We start from the raw sequence: 19,090 nt of genomic DNA, 5'->3' as shown, positions 1-19,090 counted from the left end.
GGAGACGGTCGTTGGATGACATGTCGCCGCTAGTTTACCGCTGCAAGTAGATGATCGCAGTAGGATATACAGCTGCCGCTCCGCACCGACGACACCTTTCTTTGCCGCTCGATAGCAGAACGAAGCCTGGCCCACTCCCCAACCACTGTCGAAGCGTCCGCCTCGTGCCGTCACTCGGCCGCTCTGCCCTCCACTCCTTGTGATGTTTACGCGAGCCGCTCGATCCCGGCAGGTCGTGTTAGATCAACTTGTATTTAAAAATGTGTTCTAGATATTCTTATTCAAAGAATACACTACAAGGACATTGAAATATCTAGGTAGAATATCATTATTTAATCTCACTCCTATGATGAGTATGTCCAATTCCATAGCCATTGTGGAAACACTAAGGATAGCTAATGGGTGTTATTTAACGGAAAGACTTCATTGAATTGATCCACACAAATCCATGAATAATATTCTACCTAAATCTCAATTAGGTTGATTCAATTCATTGTTGTGTAAGTGTTCCTTAGACTTGAGACACCAAAGATGTCTTGTGATGGATGATTGTACTTTGAGTATGAACTGTGAAGTCTTGATCATGGAATTCTAAATAATATTATTTTGGGTGCAACAAGAAGTTCATGAAGATGTTTGAGTGTTCAAGGTGGGCCCATCTGCCCTCGATATTAGTCATCCCATGAACATTGATCATATCTACAATTGACAACTAACCATACCTAAGTCATCCTAGTGGAATGAAGTGGATCAGGGATTAAACATACATGATAATCGATGAGAAATAAATGCCATGAGTGACTGGATACATACCATTTGCATCTTTTAGAGCATGATGTGTAGTTTGGCACCCATAGACTGGAGACTCAGACCTATCAATTGTGTTAAAACAATTCCTCATTAATTAATCTATATGACAATACAGTGAATTAATTTGGATGTTAATAATGGTCACTAAGTCATTGGGGTCATTAAATAAACTGACACATGGGCCTAAACGGTCAACCCAAATGGCCTTTTGGATGTGAAAGTACATACTTAAAGTTTGAGGGTTTTATGAAAAATACCCACTTACTATAAATGGGGAAGGCTATGTACAAAATTCACTAAGGCCGTAATTGTTTAAACCTTTTCCCTTCCTCTCCATGGCTCATCTCCATTCGTGATGCAATTGAGACTCGTCAAGAGATAGGAGGAGATTCAACATGGCAGGGGTTGAGTGGATATGTCTAGAGGATGCACACTTGATCACATCACCATGTATCACTCGAGGATATAATAAATCACTGATATGACCCTTGCCCAAGTGATATGATCAATCATTTTATGGATGCCATTATGACTCTGTTCGAAGTCTTCCCCTTTCAGATTCTATTTTCTTTTATACAAATCAAGGCAGAGAATGAACACGAATAATTACGCTTATTTCATCAGTTACCTCTTTCATATTTTCTATACTCTATTGATTGTATTTAAATATACATTCCTCATTTTTGTCCTAATTTCTTCTATACCATTATATTCTCCTACTAATCTCAAAATCATGCTTCCATGTGGATTAGAGCTTACTCATCCTGTAAAGAAAATGATTCACTAAATATTTTTTGAATTAACTGAATTTTATTTTAATATTATACAAAATAACCTTGAATTGAGTCAGGCAATGTGGCTCCGCTGAAATTTGGATAATAAAAATATCATAGTATTCTTTATACATATTATCATTTTGTACCTTTAGTATATGATATAAAGCTACTATAAAATTCACATGAATCATGAATTACTTGCCCCTCCCCAAGACTGGATACATCTTTAATACATGTATACTCATTTATAGATTATATTACGCTGGATAACTCAAAGTTTAGTCGAGATAACATCCACAATTAAAGTGATTAATTAATATGTCTTACATGTTTTTGGAATATTTAAAAAATTTAAAGTATCATTTTACTTAGATTAAATTTTGAATATTTATAATATCTTTCTATTTGTGAACTTTAATGAAAAATGTCTGTGCATATCATGTTGGTGAATAATGGTACTTATTTATGATATTTTTTCTCAAATTTTATCATCATATCTTGAAATATTTCTTCTGAATATTGTGCACACAAGAACACCTTACATTCATTTTATGTCTTACCATGCTTGAATTCATGGAAGTAAGCTACATTTACTAAATACTAAATAGTTTCATGTATACATAATTTTAGTGGAATTATTTAGACAAATATTTTGTGTGATTCAGGACTAAGGGGACAAGAAGATGTACCTGTTTTAAAGCACACTAGGCCGCTATGAATTGAAAGAAGGGCCTCAAAAGACCACTTTTTAGGGTGTGGACACTATATATCTCAACCCACAAACCCCTGAACTTCCCTCATAAAGAGAAAGCATGAAATGCATCTCTTGGAGCTCCAAACCAGTGGAAAATTAAGAATGTATCTTGAGGTATAGAATTAGGAAAATATAATAGCCTTTTTGTTATCATACCCATGTATAAATAATTTTTTTTCTCTCTTTCTTTTTATCCGTTCTAGAATTTTCTCTAGAGAGTGGATGCAAGAGAAGACATTTCCCAGATCCATACTGATAAAATGAACATAGGTGTCTTTCTTGAATATATTTTCCTAATTCTTTAAGTTCCTTCTTACCCAAAGAAATCCCACAGTCTAGGAAAAATACACAAACCCAAGGTAGCCCCTATTGATATCAACATTCATCCTCTGGTGTCCTGGAAAATACCCACAAATCTCCCTGTTTTTCAAAGATCCAAAATTGATCTTAAAAACGGCTGAAGGCCACCACACATGTAGTGATCTGCATCAATATAACGATTCTATTATTTTTTACATCATAAAACATAACAAATTATTCCCTGCATCCTTGAGGACCGATCCAATATTTTTAAGATATTCAATGTAGATCAATTGAGGTGATAATATTCTAAATATTATTTTCATGTTTAAATAAAGAAAAATAAAAAACTTGCATGAAATTGGGCCAAATTATTAACACCATCGAATGGTACACATATGTAATTGATTTTAAATAAAGGAAATTCAGGGGATTAAGTTTTATGATGTTGTAAGATTAATTTTATTACACCAAATAAAAACACTGAAAGGATAATGGAAAGTGAGGTCATGTCCACTGGGACTGGTGATTAGAGAGAAAAGTAGTTTATAGTTAGGATAATAAAATAAAATATGGTAGGATTGTAGCGGTAGAATATTCTGAACTGAGCAAGACATTGATAAAAAAGGTGATAAGGTCATGAGAACGATAATGTTAAGAATAATTAGGCTATAATAAGGATGAAGAGGATTTAATGATGAAAACCAGAATATAGATAGAAGAGAGAAAATATAATAATAGGGATGATAAGTATAAGAGATCCATTAATTTTATATTATTTATAAGGGATAGGTAGGGGATATGTGTGAATAAAAGTTTATATTATTGTAATAGAGACTTGGATAGAAGCTATAAAACATACATTCAAATTTTGATTATGTATAAGAGAAAAAATGGAAAGGAAAACATAAACAATCTTTCCTATTTTTTCAATGAGAAATATTTTATGACAATGTTGATGCTGGGAGATTATTATATTGGTCAAGGTCTTCCCTTTGGCTCACCTAAGTGCACAGTGCCGGGGCTGGCCCTGATAGATATAGGAGCAGCTCCTTCGGCTGCCCCTCCAGTGGCTGCTGCCAAATGGGCCACCAGCTGTGACTCCATTGTCCTGTGAAATATGCAGGCTTTGTGACAGAGAGCTTCCTCAGAGGCAACTCGACCACCCTTATAACTCTTATTTTCTCTTTATTTTTTTAAAATAACATTCCTATGAGTTAATTAGGCTAAGTTAGTGAGGTATACTTAACTTGAAACATAAAGCATTTGATAAAAACTTAGTGAGGCAATCATGAACGTTCAAAAGCTAAACAATATCTCCCTCAAAATGCAATCATTTGATGCAAGAATGAAAGTTCTTCCAAAATTATTGGTTAAATTTTGATGAAAAGCATATAGAACACTGTAAAATATGCATAAATGCGTACATGGACTTTGGTGGGTGACACTGTAAAAATGTTGTGCTTCTCACAACATTTTTATTACTTGATCTGATGTGCTTGAGAGTGCAACATTTTCGCCGATAGAAAAAGAGGGATGGATAGTTGACTTCAAATAAGAAGATAACTATATGCATTGTGAAAAAAATTGATATATTTTCCCTAAACATTTATATGCAATTCAACTTAATCTTGGCTAAAGAATTATCACCCTTCGTGAGAGTATTCTTGGTAAACTTTTGTTTTCATATAACACTGCTCCTAATTTTTGTTGACCGACAAATAACATTGATAAATTTTCATGAACCAAATATGTTTGGAATAACAAAGGTCCGAATTCATACTGTCCCCCATCTTATCCACAACTTCCACCAAGTGAAATCATTTTTTGAGACCAAGATTTCCAGATCTTCCAAGTCCTGATTTTGGCACAAAGTGACTGCATGAATAATATGAATCACACCTCCATGAAATTCAAACCAATCAATCTATCCTACAAATTGTGATGGTATTTCCGAAAAAATTGAATGATGGAAACTTTGAAGGAAATGATGTAGCATGCTATTGAGAGTCAAATGGAACCTTTACAATTAGTAAATATTGAGAGTACCTCCAAAGAACGTTCAGTCCCGGACGTGACGGGACGGGATGGATGATGACTTGTGACTAGTGTTCGCCCAACTGATATCCGTCTGTCATCCGGTGTCGGACAACCAATATCCGATATCCGAGAAAAAATGGGACGGTGCCGGATATCGGATATCGGATATCGGTCGATATCAGTCTATAAGGGGTTAGACGGATATCGGTATCGGATACCGAAGGTGGAGGGACGAGGCAGATACCGGATGCCGGATATCGGTTTTTGATATCCAGATATCGAAAACCGACATCCGGTTTTTTTTTTCGATTCAAACACAATCCCATACAGGAGATTTCTAAATTTTTTTAGTGTATAAAGTTGCCTGAGCCAATTTACATATAAAATTAAATTCGCGCTTCCACAATGTCTCTCTCTCGCAAAGTTAAGATATGGTTGAAGGAAATGAAATGGAAAATTTTTTACAAAATTATATGTGAAACTGAAAGGAAGTCGACTGTACGTAGTGGTGGCGCTTGTCAACAAATTATCACCGACCAATTTATTCGCTCTCTCATTTTCCATCTCGCTTTGGAGCACACTCATTTATTCTCCACCGTAAGTTCTTTGAAACAAGCCATGCGTAACTCTCTGTAAAAGTTTATACCAAAATCAATGTATCTTATTTTTTTCGAGCTGGGGAAAATATGTAATAAACACAAGTATGAATGTATTTCACCACGCAGTGAAATACAGTCCGTTACCTCAGAAACTCAATACGCACGCCATCAACCATAATGAACACTCCAAAACTGCCTCTGGGCACCAAAGAAACCCATATAATCTCATCTTCATCAGCTCCGAAATCTTCCAAAAGCTCCGAAATCCCAAGCTTCAACGTCATCCCCTTCCTCCTCATCTTCCCTTCAGTCTCTCCTATTCTCCTCGCCCTGTGCGGAGTGTTAACAAACGACCCAACAAACTCCCTCGCTAGAGGCCCGGCTATCTTCTCCTCCTTGACACCCAAGTTAACGAACACGTCGAACTTAGCGTACACGTTGCGCTTCATGCGTATCCCCTCCATGACGATAATCTCCTCTTCTCTCACCTTCTCTTCCTTCGGCCGCCCATGCTTCAGACTATGAACCTCAAAAGTCACACTCGAGACGAGAGCTCGCTCTTTCTCCTTTGCTGCTCTTCGCAATAGCAGAGACCCGCTCTTTCTCTTCATTATAGGGGCCGTCGAAGACCCCGTCGGCTTCAGCTTGGCGTTGAGCCAAGGCAGGGGGATCTCCTCGTACTCGTAGCCGAGCTTGTGGGTATCGAGCAAGTCCCGGACTTTGATTCTCACGAAGCGGAGATTCTCGTCGTAGAAGGTGAAGGCGTTGTTGAGCCACGTGTGTTCTTCAAAGTCCGTGTCTTTCCCTTCTTTGAGCTCCTTCCATACTTCCCACAGCCTGTCGATGTTGGAGCGATGAGCGTAGAAGATCGGATCCTTCATTGCAGAGTAAAACGCGCCCATGTCCTCTCTCTCTGGGTTAACCCTGCTGCCGACCTAGGAATGGAGGGTGTTATGCGGGGCCCCTTCCACTGTACCAGGCCCGTCGCAGAATCCGACCCAACCCGCGGTTAACTTACAACCCAGGAACAACTCCCTCTTCTTCGCCCCAGAGACCATCTGCTTGTGCATGAAGGCCAAGTTTGCTTCCACCTGTTCGTTGGAGGGTGTGACACTCTCCTCGTTGTTGTAGTTCAAATTGGCGATCATTGGGGGAAGATGGGCTTTGTCTCTCTCACCGTTGCAAAGTACTCCTTTGGTGAAGATTTCCTGGATCTGCATTCCCTCCGGCGTGTCCCAGCTCCATTAGGGTAAGACAAAGGTGTCGTCTCCGATAAGTTTTCCGAGAATTCTTTCATGGAAGAAGAGGAAGGCTCTGTGCTAGGGGAAGAAGAGCCATGAGTGGTGGATCTTGAATAGGGAGGAGTTCACTTGGTCGTAGGAGCCGGTGCAGTAGAGACAGTGGTTGTTCGCTTGGTGGAAGAAGCTGTGGGGGTGATCTAAGGGCAGAGATTTCATAATGGCCACTGTCTTTCCGGTACTTGGCAATGAAATCGGTGTCGGGATGGTGGACGGCTTGGCGAACGCGTTTATGGGTCTGTGATAGCTTGGAGAGATCGAATTGGACGAGTCTCTGGTCAATGTCTCTTCTTGGGGGGACAGCAGTAGGTGGGCCGGTTGGCATCGGTGAAGGAATGGTGGCAAGCGGATAAGTTTGCCAAGAGAGGGCCGCCAAGAAGCACGCGTGAACTGAGTTCAGACTTGGCCTGAGAGAAGCATAGCGCAGAGAGGAAGAAGGAAACTACGAGCAGAGCTGGCGCCTCGTGGCACTCCTGAATTCACCCCATGGCCTTGGCAGCGAGTAAGTTACTGCCTTGAAAGTACATGGGCTCTTCATATAGAGACTCATCGTTATGGCTTTGTTGGGTGAAGCTAAGTACAGAGCAGAGGAGATGCCAGGCGGCGCAGTCGAAGGCCGTTCCTTGGAAGTGCGTGGTTGAAGCTAAGTACGATTTACTTAAATTCATTTGAAGTGAAAGATAAGAAGACATACCGCTGTAGCCGCCGTTGTTCACCGTGCGCCCTCCGCCGCCGTGGTCTACCGCCGCCGTCCACCATCTGCCGTCGCCTGCCTCGTCTGAGGTCTGACTGTGTATTTTCGATTCAAAAGTTTGAATCGAAAATACACGATGAACCTATCAAAATTCAAAATAGGTTAAATCCGATGTGGATATCGGTTTTCGATATCCACATCCGACATCCGGTACTGTCATCTGTCCCTTTGAGACGTAGATGGATGCGGACATCGGGACGGATATCGGTATCGGATATCGACACTGTAGCAACCGATATCTGATACCGATATTCGATATACGGATATCGAAAAAAACGGATACCAGAAATTGCCTTTCCGGTATCCGATACAGCATCCGTCCCGATACCGGCATCCGGTACCGATTTCGGGATGGGCAGTTCAGTGCGACCTCTTCCTCGTCACCTTCACTCAAGCGCACAAATACCAATAAATATACTTTTGTGTTAATATTTAATTTTAGTCTTTCAAGACCTAGGTTCTTGCAACATGTTCGAAGAGACTAATGGGGTCCTAATTCTCTCTCTCTCTCTCTCTCGTGGGCCGCCACCCGCCGCTGTCCTTCCCGCCATCGCTCGCCGCCGTCTCTTTGTTGTCCTCTCTCTCTCATTCTCCCTCACTCAGTCTCTCGCTCACGTTCTCTCACTCAATCTTCTCTCAATCTCTGTCGCTCTCTCTATCGCTCTCTCTGTCCACCGCCGACCTCTCGCCGCCGCCGCCGCCGCCGCCTGTGAACATATGAAGAGAGGTTCAGAGAGAGAGAAGTTCAGAGAGAGAGAGAGAGAAGTTCAGAGAGAGAGAGAGAGGTTCAGAGAAAGAGAAAGAGGTTCAGAGAGAGAGAGAGAGAGGTTCAGAGAGAGAGAGGTTGAGAGAGAGAGAGAGGTTCTAAGAGAGAGAGAAGTTCAAAGAGAGAGAGGGGTTCAAAGAGAGAGAGCGACAGGTTCAGAGAGAGAGTTCCATTCCGTACCGTTTCGTTCCGTTCGTCCGTCGTATTCCGTCGTCGTCCTAGAGGTGCAGGCTAGGAGTTTTAGGCGCGTCAGCAGCGGGCGGTGCGTGGGCGTTGGCGGTAAACGTGGTCCGACGCCCCCTCGCCTTGGCGGGAGAAAAATAAACGCGGTCCCCCTTCTCCCATTGACTGGGTCCACCCGAGAGAGAGAGAGAGTTCTGGTGTACCGCATGGTCACCTCCAGCTAGGCTGTGCCAACGGGCGTGTCGAACGCCCCGCCGTCCGATACGGGGGCCGACATTGACGGTGTCGGAGGAGGTTTTCTGCCCGCTCTTCGTCGAAATTGCTTCTTCGGATGGGCGGGGAACGCCCTCTTCTCGTCCTCCGATCGATCCAATCTCTCCTCCGTTCCATCTCCGGGTTGGCATGTTGCGGCATCTGATCTGTGAATCCAGAAATCCCCGATCATACCAGTCTATCGTCGCTGCCGATTGAAACGCGATCATCATGACGTTGTCACCTGCGATGTTCCTGCTCGCCTTCCTCGCGATCTCCATCTTATGCTGGGTCGCCGTCATGTAAGACTCTGAACGCATACGCGTCTCTGTTTCACGAAAACCTTGCAGGATTCTATACCTGATGATCGCAGATTTCGCTGATCATCATTGCCGGATGCTATTTTGAGCTTGGTCAACGTTATCTTTAGATTGCTTCGTCGAGGTGGTGATTTCTTTGTTGATTGAATCGGTTGGGATGCAGCGTGGCTTCAGTTTGCTGATCTTATGGAAAATGAAGAAAACCTTGATGTCGGAGCCTCTTGGCTTGTTCTGTGTTTAGGACAATGTTGATGCCGGGAGACTATTATATGATCATGGGGCCCCTCGTTGAGACTGCTGAGTTATTTCCCAAATGCCCAAGAATGACATTGTAGGCTTGTACGCGCGGTTTTGTTTAATTCTTGGTAGAAGGATTGTTCACCACTAGATTACCATGGTGCTTTTCTTACGAAACCTCTGATCTACAACGATTACAACGATTTCATAACTTGTCCTCAAAGCCAAGGAAAAGGCCGCCAGATATCCTTCTGAGATAGTTTGTCTAAGTAAACGCTGTGCGCTGGCGTTTCTTCCTACTGTCAATCTTTCCTTGTTCTGGATTTTTTTGGGGTTATACGTGGTATTAAGAGTTTACCTTGGTATGGTGTTGCCCTAGCGTCTCGCATCAAAACAGCATTTTGGGGAACCTAGATGTCCAGTCAATTGCTGTGCCTCAGTGCATTTTGGCGATAACCAGCTAGCTTGGAATCAAGTGGCATTTTGTCACCCAAACCTCGAGTCGTGCGCCAATTCTTCATCATCAGTTGGTTCGGATGTCCGCCTAATTTCACCCACGTTTCTTCTTCCTATTTGGGGTTTTTTGGGTGTACTTTTATATTCCTAGATGATGAGAAATTTATGTCATTCACCCTTTATTTTCGGTCAATCCCTTTAGTTGCTAGTTTTTAATCAATGGAATGACCATTTACTTTGAGAATTTACTGTTTCTTCTAGAATCCTTTTCAGGTTGTTGGTACGGTTTTTGAGCCGAAAGTTAAGAGCAAGTATTCAGTTTCGGGGATCTGGATGCAATTGTATAAGGGATTTAACCATGAAATTCAACAAGGTTTGCCATCATTCTTTCTACATTTAAGTGCTTTCAGAAGCGTCATTTGGTTTTCTTCTTGTTGCGATTAATCCATGTTGACTTGGATGTCAAAAAAGAGCATACTGACTTGTGGTACATATGAATCACCTTGACTTAAACATCCGTTCTGTCTATATTGAAAAATCATAACAGTAAGATTATTTCTGATTTCCTTGCTGAGGAATATTTTGTGGAAACAAACTTGGTAATTTTGTTGGCGGATTCAAGTTATCATACTGAAGTATGAAACCCACGAATCCTGTGAATGTGGTCACGGACATATTCGTCACAGAATGAAATGACTGCATACTTAGTGGGTTACGGTGTTTCTATTGGTTGTTAAATCTAGATATTTCGCATGATGAGTTGAAAGGCAGAATCAAAAAAGGAATAAATATAATAACAGGTTTTTTTTAAAGAAAAAGAGGGTAGTTCATCCACACTGGTGATTTACCTGAATTCAACAACATATGGGGGAAACTACCCTTATAGAAATCTACCAGATTCCCACAACTCTCAAAATATCTTCCACTCTAATATTGGGCCTTAGAATGTCTGATTACATGTGCAGGATGCGATTACATGTGCATCGTATCATCCACTTTCCTTGCAGAATGGGCCGACTGCCTGGGCATTACTTCTGCAAGTCCATGACATGATCCTATACCCCAAGGGTTACTTTGGCATTTTAGCCCCTTAGGGGCACTTTAGTCATCTGATGTTTAGGTTAGACTGCTCCCGTTCTGTATAAATTTGTGTAGCCCTCCCTTTAGGAGGGCAGTCAAGGGTTAAGGTAAGATTGGTCTCTTGCCTGACTATCTTGATCCTCCCTGTCTCGGTTTCGTTTTCTTAACCGTCCAGCAATCCCGTACACCTGTGATTGTCTCACCGGATCTTCAGCCTGCTCCACTCCAATCCAATCCCTACCCCTGCTGATCAGTTCTCTTCTAGTTTCCCACTATCCCAGTCCCTGCGATTGTCAACCTCTGACATCTTCTTCAGGCGACTTGTTCCTGGTTGATCCTTGCCTCCTCTGTTTGACCATTCTTATTATTCCTGGTCTACTCCCCGACCTCAGGAACATCTACGTCACATCTTCTCTATTCCCTTCCTGATACGAACCTACATCAAGGTTCATCACTCCAGGATACTATTACATGAGCAGCATATCATCCTCTTTCCTGGGCAAGATAGCTCAACTGTGTGGGCATTACTTCTTGTTGATTGGAGAACATGGGCTGAACTCTGCCTTTGATCAGTTGTCCTTGCACATTTCGATTTTAGCCTTAAAAAAGGTGAATACAGCTTATGCAGAAATTCTCTTGCTGAATGCTGCTTTCCCAGGTCTTTTTCTATTTCCACTCAAGGAAGATTTTGTTGAAATTCTTCTGGCAGAGTTTGAGTTGTCTTTTCATCTGAGCAAAGTTGTGCCATGCCTATTGATTACCAATATCGGGCGATCTTATTTTATCAGTAAAAAACATATGCTTGGTATAATACCATTGAACAAAGTTGTCTTTTTTCAATAATAATCATCCACTGGGTAAACTACCTGGTTTGGAGATATGCCGATAACCATATTTAATGCCTCCATTGTTGGAATTAATTCATTATTCATCAGCCCTCGTTTTTAGTCACTTTCCTGATTTCTTTGTAATAAGTAAACATATCCTTCTCTTGGGAAATATTTAAATTGACGCAAAGAAATTTGATTTGTTATGTATCTCTTCAGGATTGGTTGGAGTCCATTTCTGCCGGCAAAATGAAGATTAGCTTGCGGAAGTCTCTGGTTAAACTCGGTTATAGTTTTATATCAAGAGATCCCAAGTTACATTTGTCGATAAGTGATCTTGAAATCGTCCTCAAAATCCCTGACAAGAAGAAAAAGGGAAAAAACAGTGTTCCTCAAAAGTTACGTTCGGCCGGAAGAAGAACGTGGTTGAGAGGAACGTGGATGTTTATAACTAATTTGATTAAGTTGCGTATTGCTAACTTGGCGAGGTTCTTTTCTGTCTCTGTCACTGATATAGTTGTGAGGGTAAGGAATTTTTTTTGAATCTTTTTTGTAGCTAGCATGATTGTAGCTGTCATCATTTATTTAACATGTCACAATATTGTTTCTTAGGTCATTTTATGCATCTTAGGACGAAAAACTGCCAACTTGAGTTTGATCTTTTAATTTCTCAACATGAGTTCTTGTACTTTTTCTGTCAGTAACATGTGACATTTTCTAATTGGCATGGGAATCTGTGAAAACAAAAAGAGGTTAAGAAGAAATGGATAGAGATGACAATAGAGAGGAAGAAAAGAAAACAGGAACTATCAGACGCAGCAATCTTGTTCTATAGATAACTGAATTCTGCTTCCAGACCCGAGATAATAGATGTTAAAAATGTTTTTCAAATCCATCCCTGTCATAGCATGAGATATTTGTACCCATATCTAAATCAGGAAACGGTTATGGTTCTTTCCTTATTAGGAACCTTGGAGGTCCTTCTGTCGCCTATTTGTTGTCCCCTTCTGTCGCCTATTGCCAATCAGTTTTTTTTGAAGTAAAACAATTCTATCAGTTTTGCTATTTAAATGTAGTATCTAAAATGATCATCTGGTTTATTTTTGCTTCTAAAGGTTTTATTTCTAACCAATTGCAGACTCCAAGAGCAACCATTGATGTGAAGGATCTACTGCTGGACATGTCAAAAATTGGCAATTCCAGCTCAGTTCTGCATATCAAACTTCATCTTTTACCCATCCTCATTTATGTTTGCGATGAACGTTCTAGTTTTGATCAGTCATCGTACTACCACCAGTCGGGGTACTTGCCAGCTGGACATCAACTTGATGGGAAAGCCCCTGCTCCGTTTATATGTGAAAAACTATCCATTGTTTGCGAGTTAGGCCATGAGAGGTAAGCATTTTAATAATTCATCCATCTTTTTTCTCCTGGTTTTTATCATTCAGTTGGAATTGTGGAAAATAATTCAATTTATGGGTTTTGGTGCTCTGATACAGCACAAGATAACATAATTGTAGTAAAGCCATGTATTAAGGTAAAAAATTGTTTCTTTTGCCCGACTCTTATCTGTGATCATTGAATTTTGTCATTGTTGGATCTAGAAGTAATGGAAAGCTTTGAATCTCAGTCTTTGAGCAACAATGGAAATGCCAATAGACTAGCTGCCAGGGTTGAGTAAAAGATGCAAGATGAAAAATGAGAATTACATTACTTCCGGGGTTGAACCCGTCAAAATTATGTCCACAGGTAGTTTTTTTCGGATCTTGTTTAAAAACAAGGAACCGATTGAATAGTTTTATGTACTGGTTTTATGTGTAGTTCCGTATCATGGAGCTTCACCGTTCTGGCAAGGGCTGAGACAGGTCTTTCCAAGAGTGCAAGTTTATTTTCCGGCCAAGTTAGGCGATGGGGCGACATTCCAATACTGGAGAGATGCATGGTCACCATGGGGCAACTTGAGTGAGATATTCCCCCGACTGTATGCACTTGTCCAGGATCAAAATGCCCACGTGCGTGACTGCTGGGAGGGCGCGTGGAACCTGATCATACATGGGGCCTTACCAGACCAGCGTGTGTCTGAGTTCATTGATATGCAACAATCCCTACTCCAGTTACAACCAGAAGATGGGGAACGAGACAGTTGGGCATGGACAGATGGCCCCTTCTCGGTCCATAAGGCTTATGCGATGATCCAGGAGGGACAAGATGAAGACATGGCATTAGTCAGCACATGCAGTTTCATATGGAGCCAAAAAGTCCCATTGAAGGTGAGGTTTTTTGGGTGGCTGCTAGCAAGGAAAAGATTAATGCCAAGAGTCGTTGCCAAAAGGCTATACCCAGATACTTCGTCACAATGCATGCTATGCTTGAATGGTGAAGAAGATTGCAACCATCTTTTCTTTGAATGCTCCTTAGCTCGCACGGTTAGGGCCAGCCAGATACTCTATGTAGAATGCTTGAGGTTTAGAAGGAAGAGGAAAGAGTAGACAGACAGAGATAGGAGAAAGCAAAAACTTAACTTAAAACCAATACAAGAGTCATATATATATGGACAGGGGAGATGGCGACGGAGCCGATCTCAGATTCGTCTTCGGTTTCGAATTCTTCGTCTCCCGTGTTCCTGTGAGAAGCTGTGGGTTCGACCGCGGGATGGGAGGACGAGCCATGCACGGAGTTGTGCTCCGATCATGGAACAAGAGATCGAATCGCGGCTTCCGCGAGGTGTCTGGATGAGAAGACGGAGAGCTCTTTCGGGACGAACGGCGACGGTTGTGCGGAAAGAGCAGGGATTCAGGAGGAATCGGAGTTTCACTCGAGGCAGCTCTTAGGAGAAGGGGTGAGGGCTTCGCACATCTTGATCAAGCACGAGGGATCTCGGAGGAAGGCTTCGTGGAAGGATACAGAAGGGGTGAGAAGTCGTAGCACGTCTAGGGAATCGGCCGCCGCGCAGCTCAAATCCCTGCAGGAACAGATCATATCTGGGGCGGCGAGGTTTGAGGATGTTGCCGTTAGTTTTTCGGATTGCAGTTGCGCCAAGCGTGGTGGTGATCTTGAAGAGAAGAGGGAGATATCGGCCATGGCGGAGGAGGAAGAAGAAGAGAGCAAGGGGGACTTCGTCAATGAATCCAGTGCAGAGTGTTCGCCTCACGAATTGCTGGAAGAGAGCAGGAAGGCGATGGAAGAGATTTCCGCAAAGATGATTCTTGTCAGCAAGGAAGGAGGCACCAAATTGGAGCTGCGCTAGCTTTTCACTCAGATGTCTCTCGTCTTCATCACTCTGCAGCAGCGATCAAAGGCACGCGGTGGAGAAGGTAAACTCCGGGGAATGGGATGGCATCGTCGAGATCGCCTTCCGTGGGGGGGAGTTCGACTCCGATCCTGTTCGATCTCAACGATTTCAAGGGAGAATTCTCATTCGATGTGCTGTTTGGGAAAGTAGTTAACGAGATTCTCCCGTCCATTCAAGAGGATGATTTGGAATCATCGGAGGGGGTTGGAGAGGGGGCAAATCTTCAAAATGGACGATTAACGCTGCTCTTCCCCAGAGTGGACGGTCATCTTTCCGTGATCGACTCCAGGCTTCAGAACTTGAAGAAGGAACTCACAGTGCAGAATTCAAAGCACAGAAAGGCTCTCGGTGAGTTGGAAAAAGGCGTGGATGGGCTTTTTGAAAGTTTTGGCCGGCTGGATTCATGTATTTCCAGCGTTGGCCAGACCGCAGCAAAAATTGGGGATCACTTGCAGAGTGCCAATTCTCAGAGAGAAACCGCCAGTGAATCAATAGACCTCATTAAGTATTTGATGGAGTTCAACAGCAGTCCCGGGGATTTGATGGAACTTTCTCCCCTTTTCTCTGATGATAGTCGTGTCACAGAAGCTGTGTCTGTTGCACAGAAGCTACATGAGAAGGGATGGGAGAAAGCTGCCTCCACTAGGCCCCCCATGATACCAGCTCCCTTGCTCCCTTGCTCCCTTGCTCCAGTCCCCTTGCTCCTTTGTGGCGAGGATATGAGAATTACCAGCTCCCTTGCTCCAATCATAGAGTCTGAGATGCAGATCTTCGTGAAGACCCTGACAGGGAAGACGATCACCCTTGAGGTGGAAAGCAGAGCCAAGATTGACACTGTGAAAGGAAAAATTCAGGATAAGGAAGGAATCCGTCCAGACGTGCAGCGTCTGATTTTTTCCGGGAAGCAACTTGAGGATGGACATAACCTCGCTGATTACGACATCCAGAAGGAGGCTACTCTACACCTCGTTCTGAGGTTGAGGGGAGGCACCATGAAGCCTTCATTCTGGGCGTTTGGGAGGAAGTACAACCAAGAACAAATGATCTGCCAAAAGAATGTTCCTCCGGACATCAGAGACACATACACTCTTCTAGTTCTCAACATCACTTCTCGATAAACAGTGGATGATCTTCTCCCGCTTTTCAGTCGTTATAGGAAAGTTGTGGATATCTTCATTCCAAAGGATCACAGCACAAGGGAATCAAGGGGCTTTGCATTTGTGCGCTACAAGTACGCCCAGGAGGCACAGGAAGCTGTCGAGAAACTTGAAGGAAAATCATTGATGGGAGGGATATTAAGGTTCAGTTTGCGAAGTACAGTCCTAATGCTAAACCCGTTCGTAAAGGAAGGGAAACAGGAATATTATCTCGCTCGTGGCAGAGAACTTGGAGTGGAAGTCTCAATACAAGACATAAAGGAGGAGAAGGTAGTGCTTGGTCGGGATGGCAGGGAGGATCTTTTTCGCAGACGGATGACCCTTCAACTGACCCGCGACGTCTCCTAAATATGCAGTTGCAGAAAAGGGAGGACTATGGCAGCGTCTACAGAAGCAGACGTTGATTTCAGAATCACAATGAAAAGGGAGAGAGGAGAGCAGGCAGAAAGGGCCACACAGACTATTATGACGGTTATCTCAGCACATACACAGCAGAGGAGGGAAGGCGGGAAGCTCATGGCAAGCATGTTGCAAGGGAAGAGGAAGAAATGGACAGAAGACGAGCGGGAAGAGGAGATGATTATCAGGGAAGGAGCAGGGGAGGAGTACAGGCACATCGCCATGGTGAGGGCAGCGGCTCCCAGGGAGCCAGGAAAGGGCACCTACAGCATAAAGGGGGAATGGAGGTCCAGGGCGAGGACAGCGGTGAAGGCCAACATCAGGGACTGGACGTCGCCTTCAACAGGCAGCTTAGAGTGAGAAGGGAAGATCCAAAAAGTGGAAACAATACTCGACAGAATGCTGGGACATCAGAAATGGAAGAAGGCTGGGTGCAAGTGCAACCACGTCGAAGGAGAATCGGGGGAAAGCAGCCCAATGGAATCTGGAGGTCAGATATTTGCTACAAATGTCGAAGACAAGGGCACCATGCTTGGGAATGCCGGGGCCAAATAACCTGCAGGAAATGCAGGCAGACAGGGCATCAACAAGCTTATTGTGCTGCCAGCAAAGGTGAGACATCAACTAAGAAAGTTTCTAAAGTGGATAGGGGAAACCAAGGGAAGAGTAACACGCAAGCGGAGGATTTGGCGAACAGGCGAGACCTGGAGGATCAACTTGTCTTCAAAGGATGTCTAATAGGGGACGTCCTACAAGGAGCCCCGAGTATTGAGAAGGTGAGGCAGGGTCTGTGGGAGAAGTGCCCGAGCCTGGAAAGGGCAGAGGTATGGGCTCTGGAAAATGGACAATTTTTTATCCGTGGGGCTCCACTGACGGCATACGACCTGGTCAAAGGTTGAAGACAACAAGTCAAAGAAAATGCAGAGGTGACATGGCGACATGTGCTTCCAAAAGATGGAGCCCCAAAAGAGACGCGTGCTACAACCATACTAGAAGCCCGAGACATCTCAATGGGGTACAGAATCAAGACGGCACTAGAAGCCATGGTCAAGTCTTTCGGTATGCTCCGGAGTATCCTTTCAACTGGAGTTGTATCTGGTGACCCGGATTGCGTAATAATAGAAGTGGAGTGTTTCAAGGGGGCAGTGATTCCACCCAAAGTCATTTTGTGGGGCCCAGAGGGGTCTTTTGAGATTTGGCTGTATACACGGACGCCACCAATGATATCGAGGGGAGGTACAAGAAGGGACGAGGATGAAGCTCAGAATGAGGTGGATACACCACGGGAGAGAGAAACCAAAGCACCAGGGGGAGGTGTGATCAAAGAAAACCAAGAAGCGGAAAGCAGGCAGGGAGCACGAGGGGAAGAGACTGGTCACAAGGACGTGAGTGCAGTAAGAAAACAATCTAGGGCTGCAGAAGATAGGCTGGAACCAGATGAAGGAGCCCACTGTCGGACAATTATGGAAAATGTCAATCAAGAGGCAGCGACGATTGAAGAGGGGACAAATCAACACCTGGAGAAAGCAGGAGAAGGAGAAACTTCTGCAGGCAAGCTCCCCCAACAACCGAATGGGGTGAAGAAAGCAAAGAAGCCAGAAGAAGGGACAGACCAGAGAACCGCAGAGCAGCACTCGACACAAGAAGACAAAGGAAGAAGTACCAGAACCAGCATGGTCTATCGGAGGAAGATGACAATAATGAAGCATGACCGTGGAATGGCTAAGCTGATGAAGATTGCAATGAGCAACAGGTCTAAGCGTATACCGGGGGGAAAGGAGAAGGGGAACACAAAGAACAAGGCTCCAATGTCGAGTTCAAGCTTGAGTGTACCAGATGCGGAGATACTCACAAGGGAACTGGCAGACAAAAGGGATGAACGAAACAAAGGAGAAGATAATCCCCTATTCAGACAGCTTGTAGAAGAGATTGCGGCGAAGGTAGGATTGCAACGGACCCCAGAAGAGGGAGGGGGACCCAAAGGTTTTTCATGGCAGATTGTGGTGGCCGAGGAGGACAAAAAATTGGAGATGGATTAGAGACAACGATCAAGACAAATATGGCTACAGGCAGGGGACACGAACACGAGATTCTTCCATCTGGTGGCAAATGGCAGGAGACGCACAAATCAAATATTGAAAATAAAGGTGGGAGAGCGGGAATACACTGGCACACAGGCATTGGGACAGGCCATAGCAGACCATTTCAGATCCTTCTCCAGAAAGGGAAAACAGAGCAGATGGAAGTGAAGCGGCAAGGGGGCAAAGAGAGTGAGCTTTGAACATCAAGCGGAACTGATCCTACCATTTTCAGACGACGAGGTCAAGACAGCAATTAAGGGGTTGAATGGGGAGGGAGCCCCGGGTCCTGATGGCATCCCGGTATTCTTTTATAGCCAGTGTTGGAATTTGGTCAGATCGGATGTGATGGCCACATTTGAGGATTTTAGAGAGGGACGGGGCAACATGGAGAAGATTAACAGGTCCTGATCACATATTTTCCTCCTGCCAAAAGGTCCAGTGGCGGAAAAAATTGAAGACTTTAGACCCATTTCATTGTCGAACTCAATCTACTTGATTATAGCCAAGGTGCTAGCAAACAGGCTCAGAGCAAGGATTGGTGAACTGGTTGGCCCCGCTCAGTCAGCTTTTATTCCTGGCAGGCTATTGGTGGACAGTGCGGTTACAGCCGGGGAAATCCTCGCCGCATGGACGAGGAAGGAAACCCGAGGGTTCATGTGGAAGGTTGATTTTGCCAAAGCATACGACTCTTTAGACTGGGATTTCCTAT

At 43.7% G+C, this 19,090-nt stretch overlaps 2 protein-coding genes and 1 pseudogene across 5 annotated transcripts in view; 2 read left to right on the top strand and 1 right to left on the bottom strand.

The window, feature by feature from the left end:
* Positions 1-5,419: 5,419 nt before the first annotated feature.
* LOC144702565 (polyphenol oxidase, chloroplastic-like) lies at positions 5,420-6,902 on the bottom strand (annotated as a pseudogene).
* A 1,646-nt stretch (positions 6,903-8,548) lies between these two features.
* The window catches only part of SAB (HYPERSENSITIVE TO PI STARVATION 4), a 36,848-nt gene continuing 26,306 nt past the window's right edge, over positions 8,549-19,090 (top strand). The window contains exons 1-4 of one of the 4 annotated variants that reach the window (XM_078574492.1): positions 8,549-8,834; positions 9,807-9,918; positions 11,672-11,977; positions 12,591-12,847. In XM_078574492.1, coding sequence (XP_078430618.1) covers positions 8,764-8,834; positions 9,807-9,918; positions 11,672-11,977; positions 12,591-12,847 — 746 coding nt within the window. In that variant the 5' untranslated portion in view covers positions 8,549-8,763. The remainder of the gene's footprint in view (positions 8,835-9,806; positions 9,919-11,671; positions 11,978-12,590; positions 12,848-19,090) is intronic. The other 3 variants (XM_078574493.1, XM_078574491.1, XM_078574490.1) reach the window with 3 other exon arrangements.
* LOC144702448 (exocyst complex component SEC10a-like) lies at positions 12,861-15,897 on the top strand. Its single transcript, XM_078574497.1, has one exon. It carries the CDS (start codon positions 14,786-14,788, stop codon positions 15,860-15,862), a length of 1,077 nt encoding a protein of 358 aa, XP_078430623.1. The 5' UTR covers positions 12,861-14,785; the 3' UTR covers positions 15,863-15,897.

The sequence above is a fragment of the Wolffia australiana genome, chromosome 4 (genome assembly GCF_029677425.1).
Source record: "Wolffia australiana isolate 7733 chromosome 4, ASM2967742v1".
Classification (NCBI taxonomy): Eukaryota; Viridiplantae; Streptophyta; class Magnoliopsida; order Alismatales; family Araceae; genus Wolffia; species Wolffia australiana.
This window is presented reverse-complemented; position numbering and strand designations above follow the sequence as displayed.

What these genes read in the sequence shown, in the direction of transcription:
- LOC144702448 (XM_078574497.1), top strand. Translation starts at nt 14,786, where the DNA reads ATGGCATCGTCGAGATCGCCTTCCGTGGGGGGGAGTTCGACTCCGATC.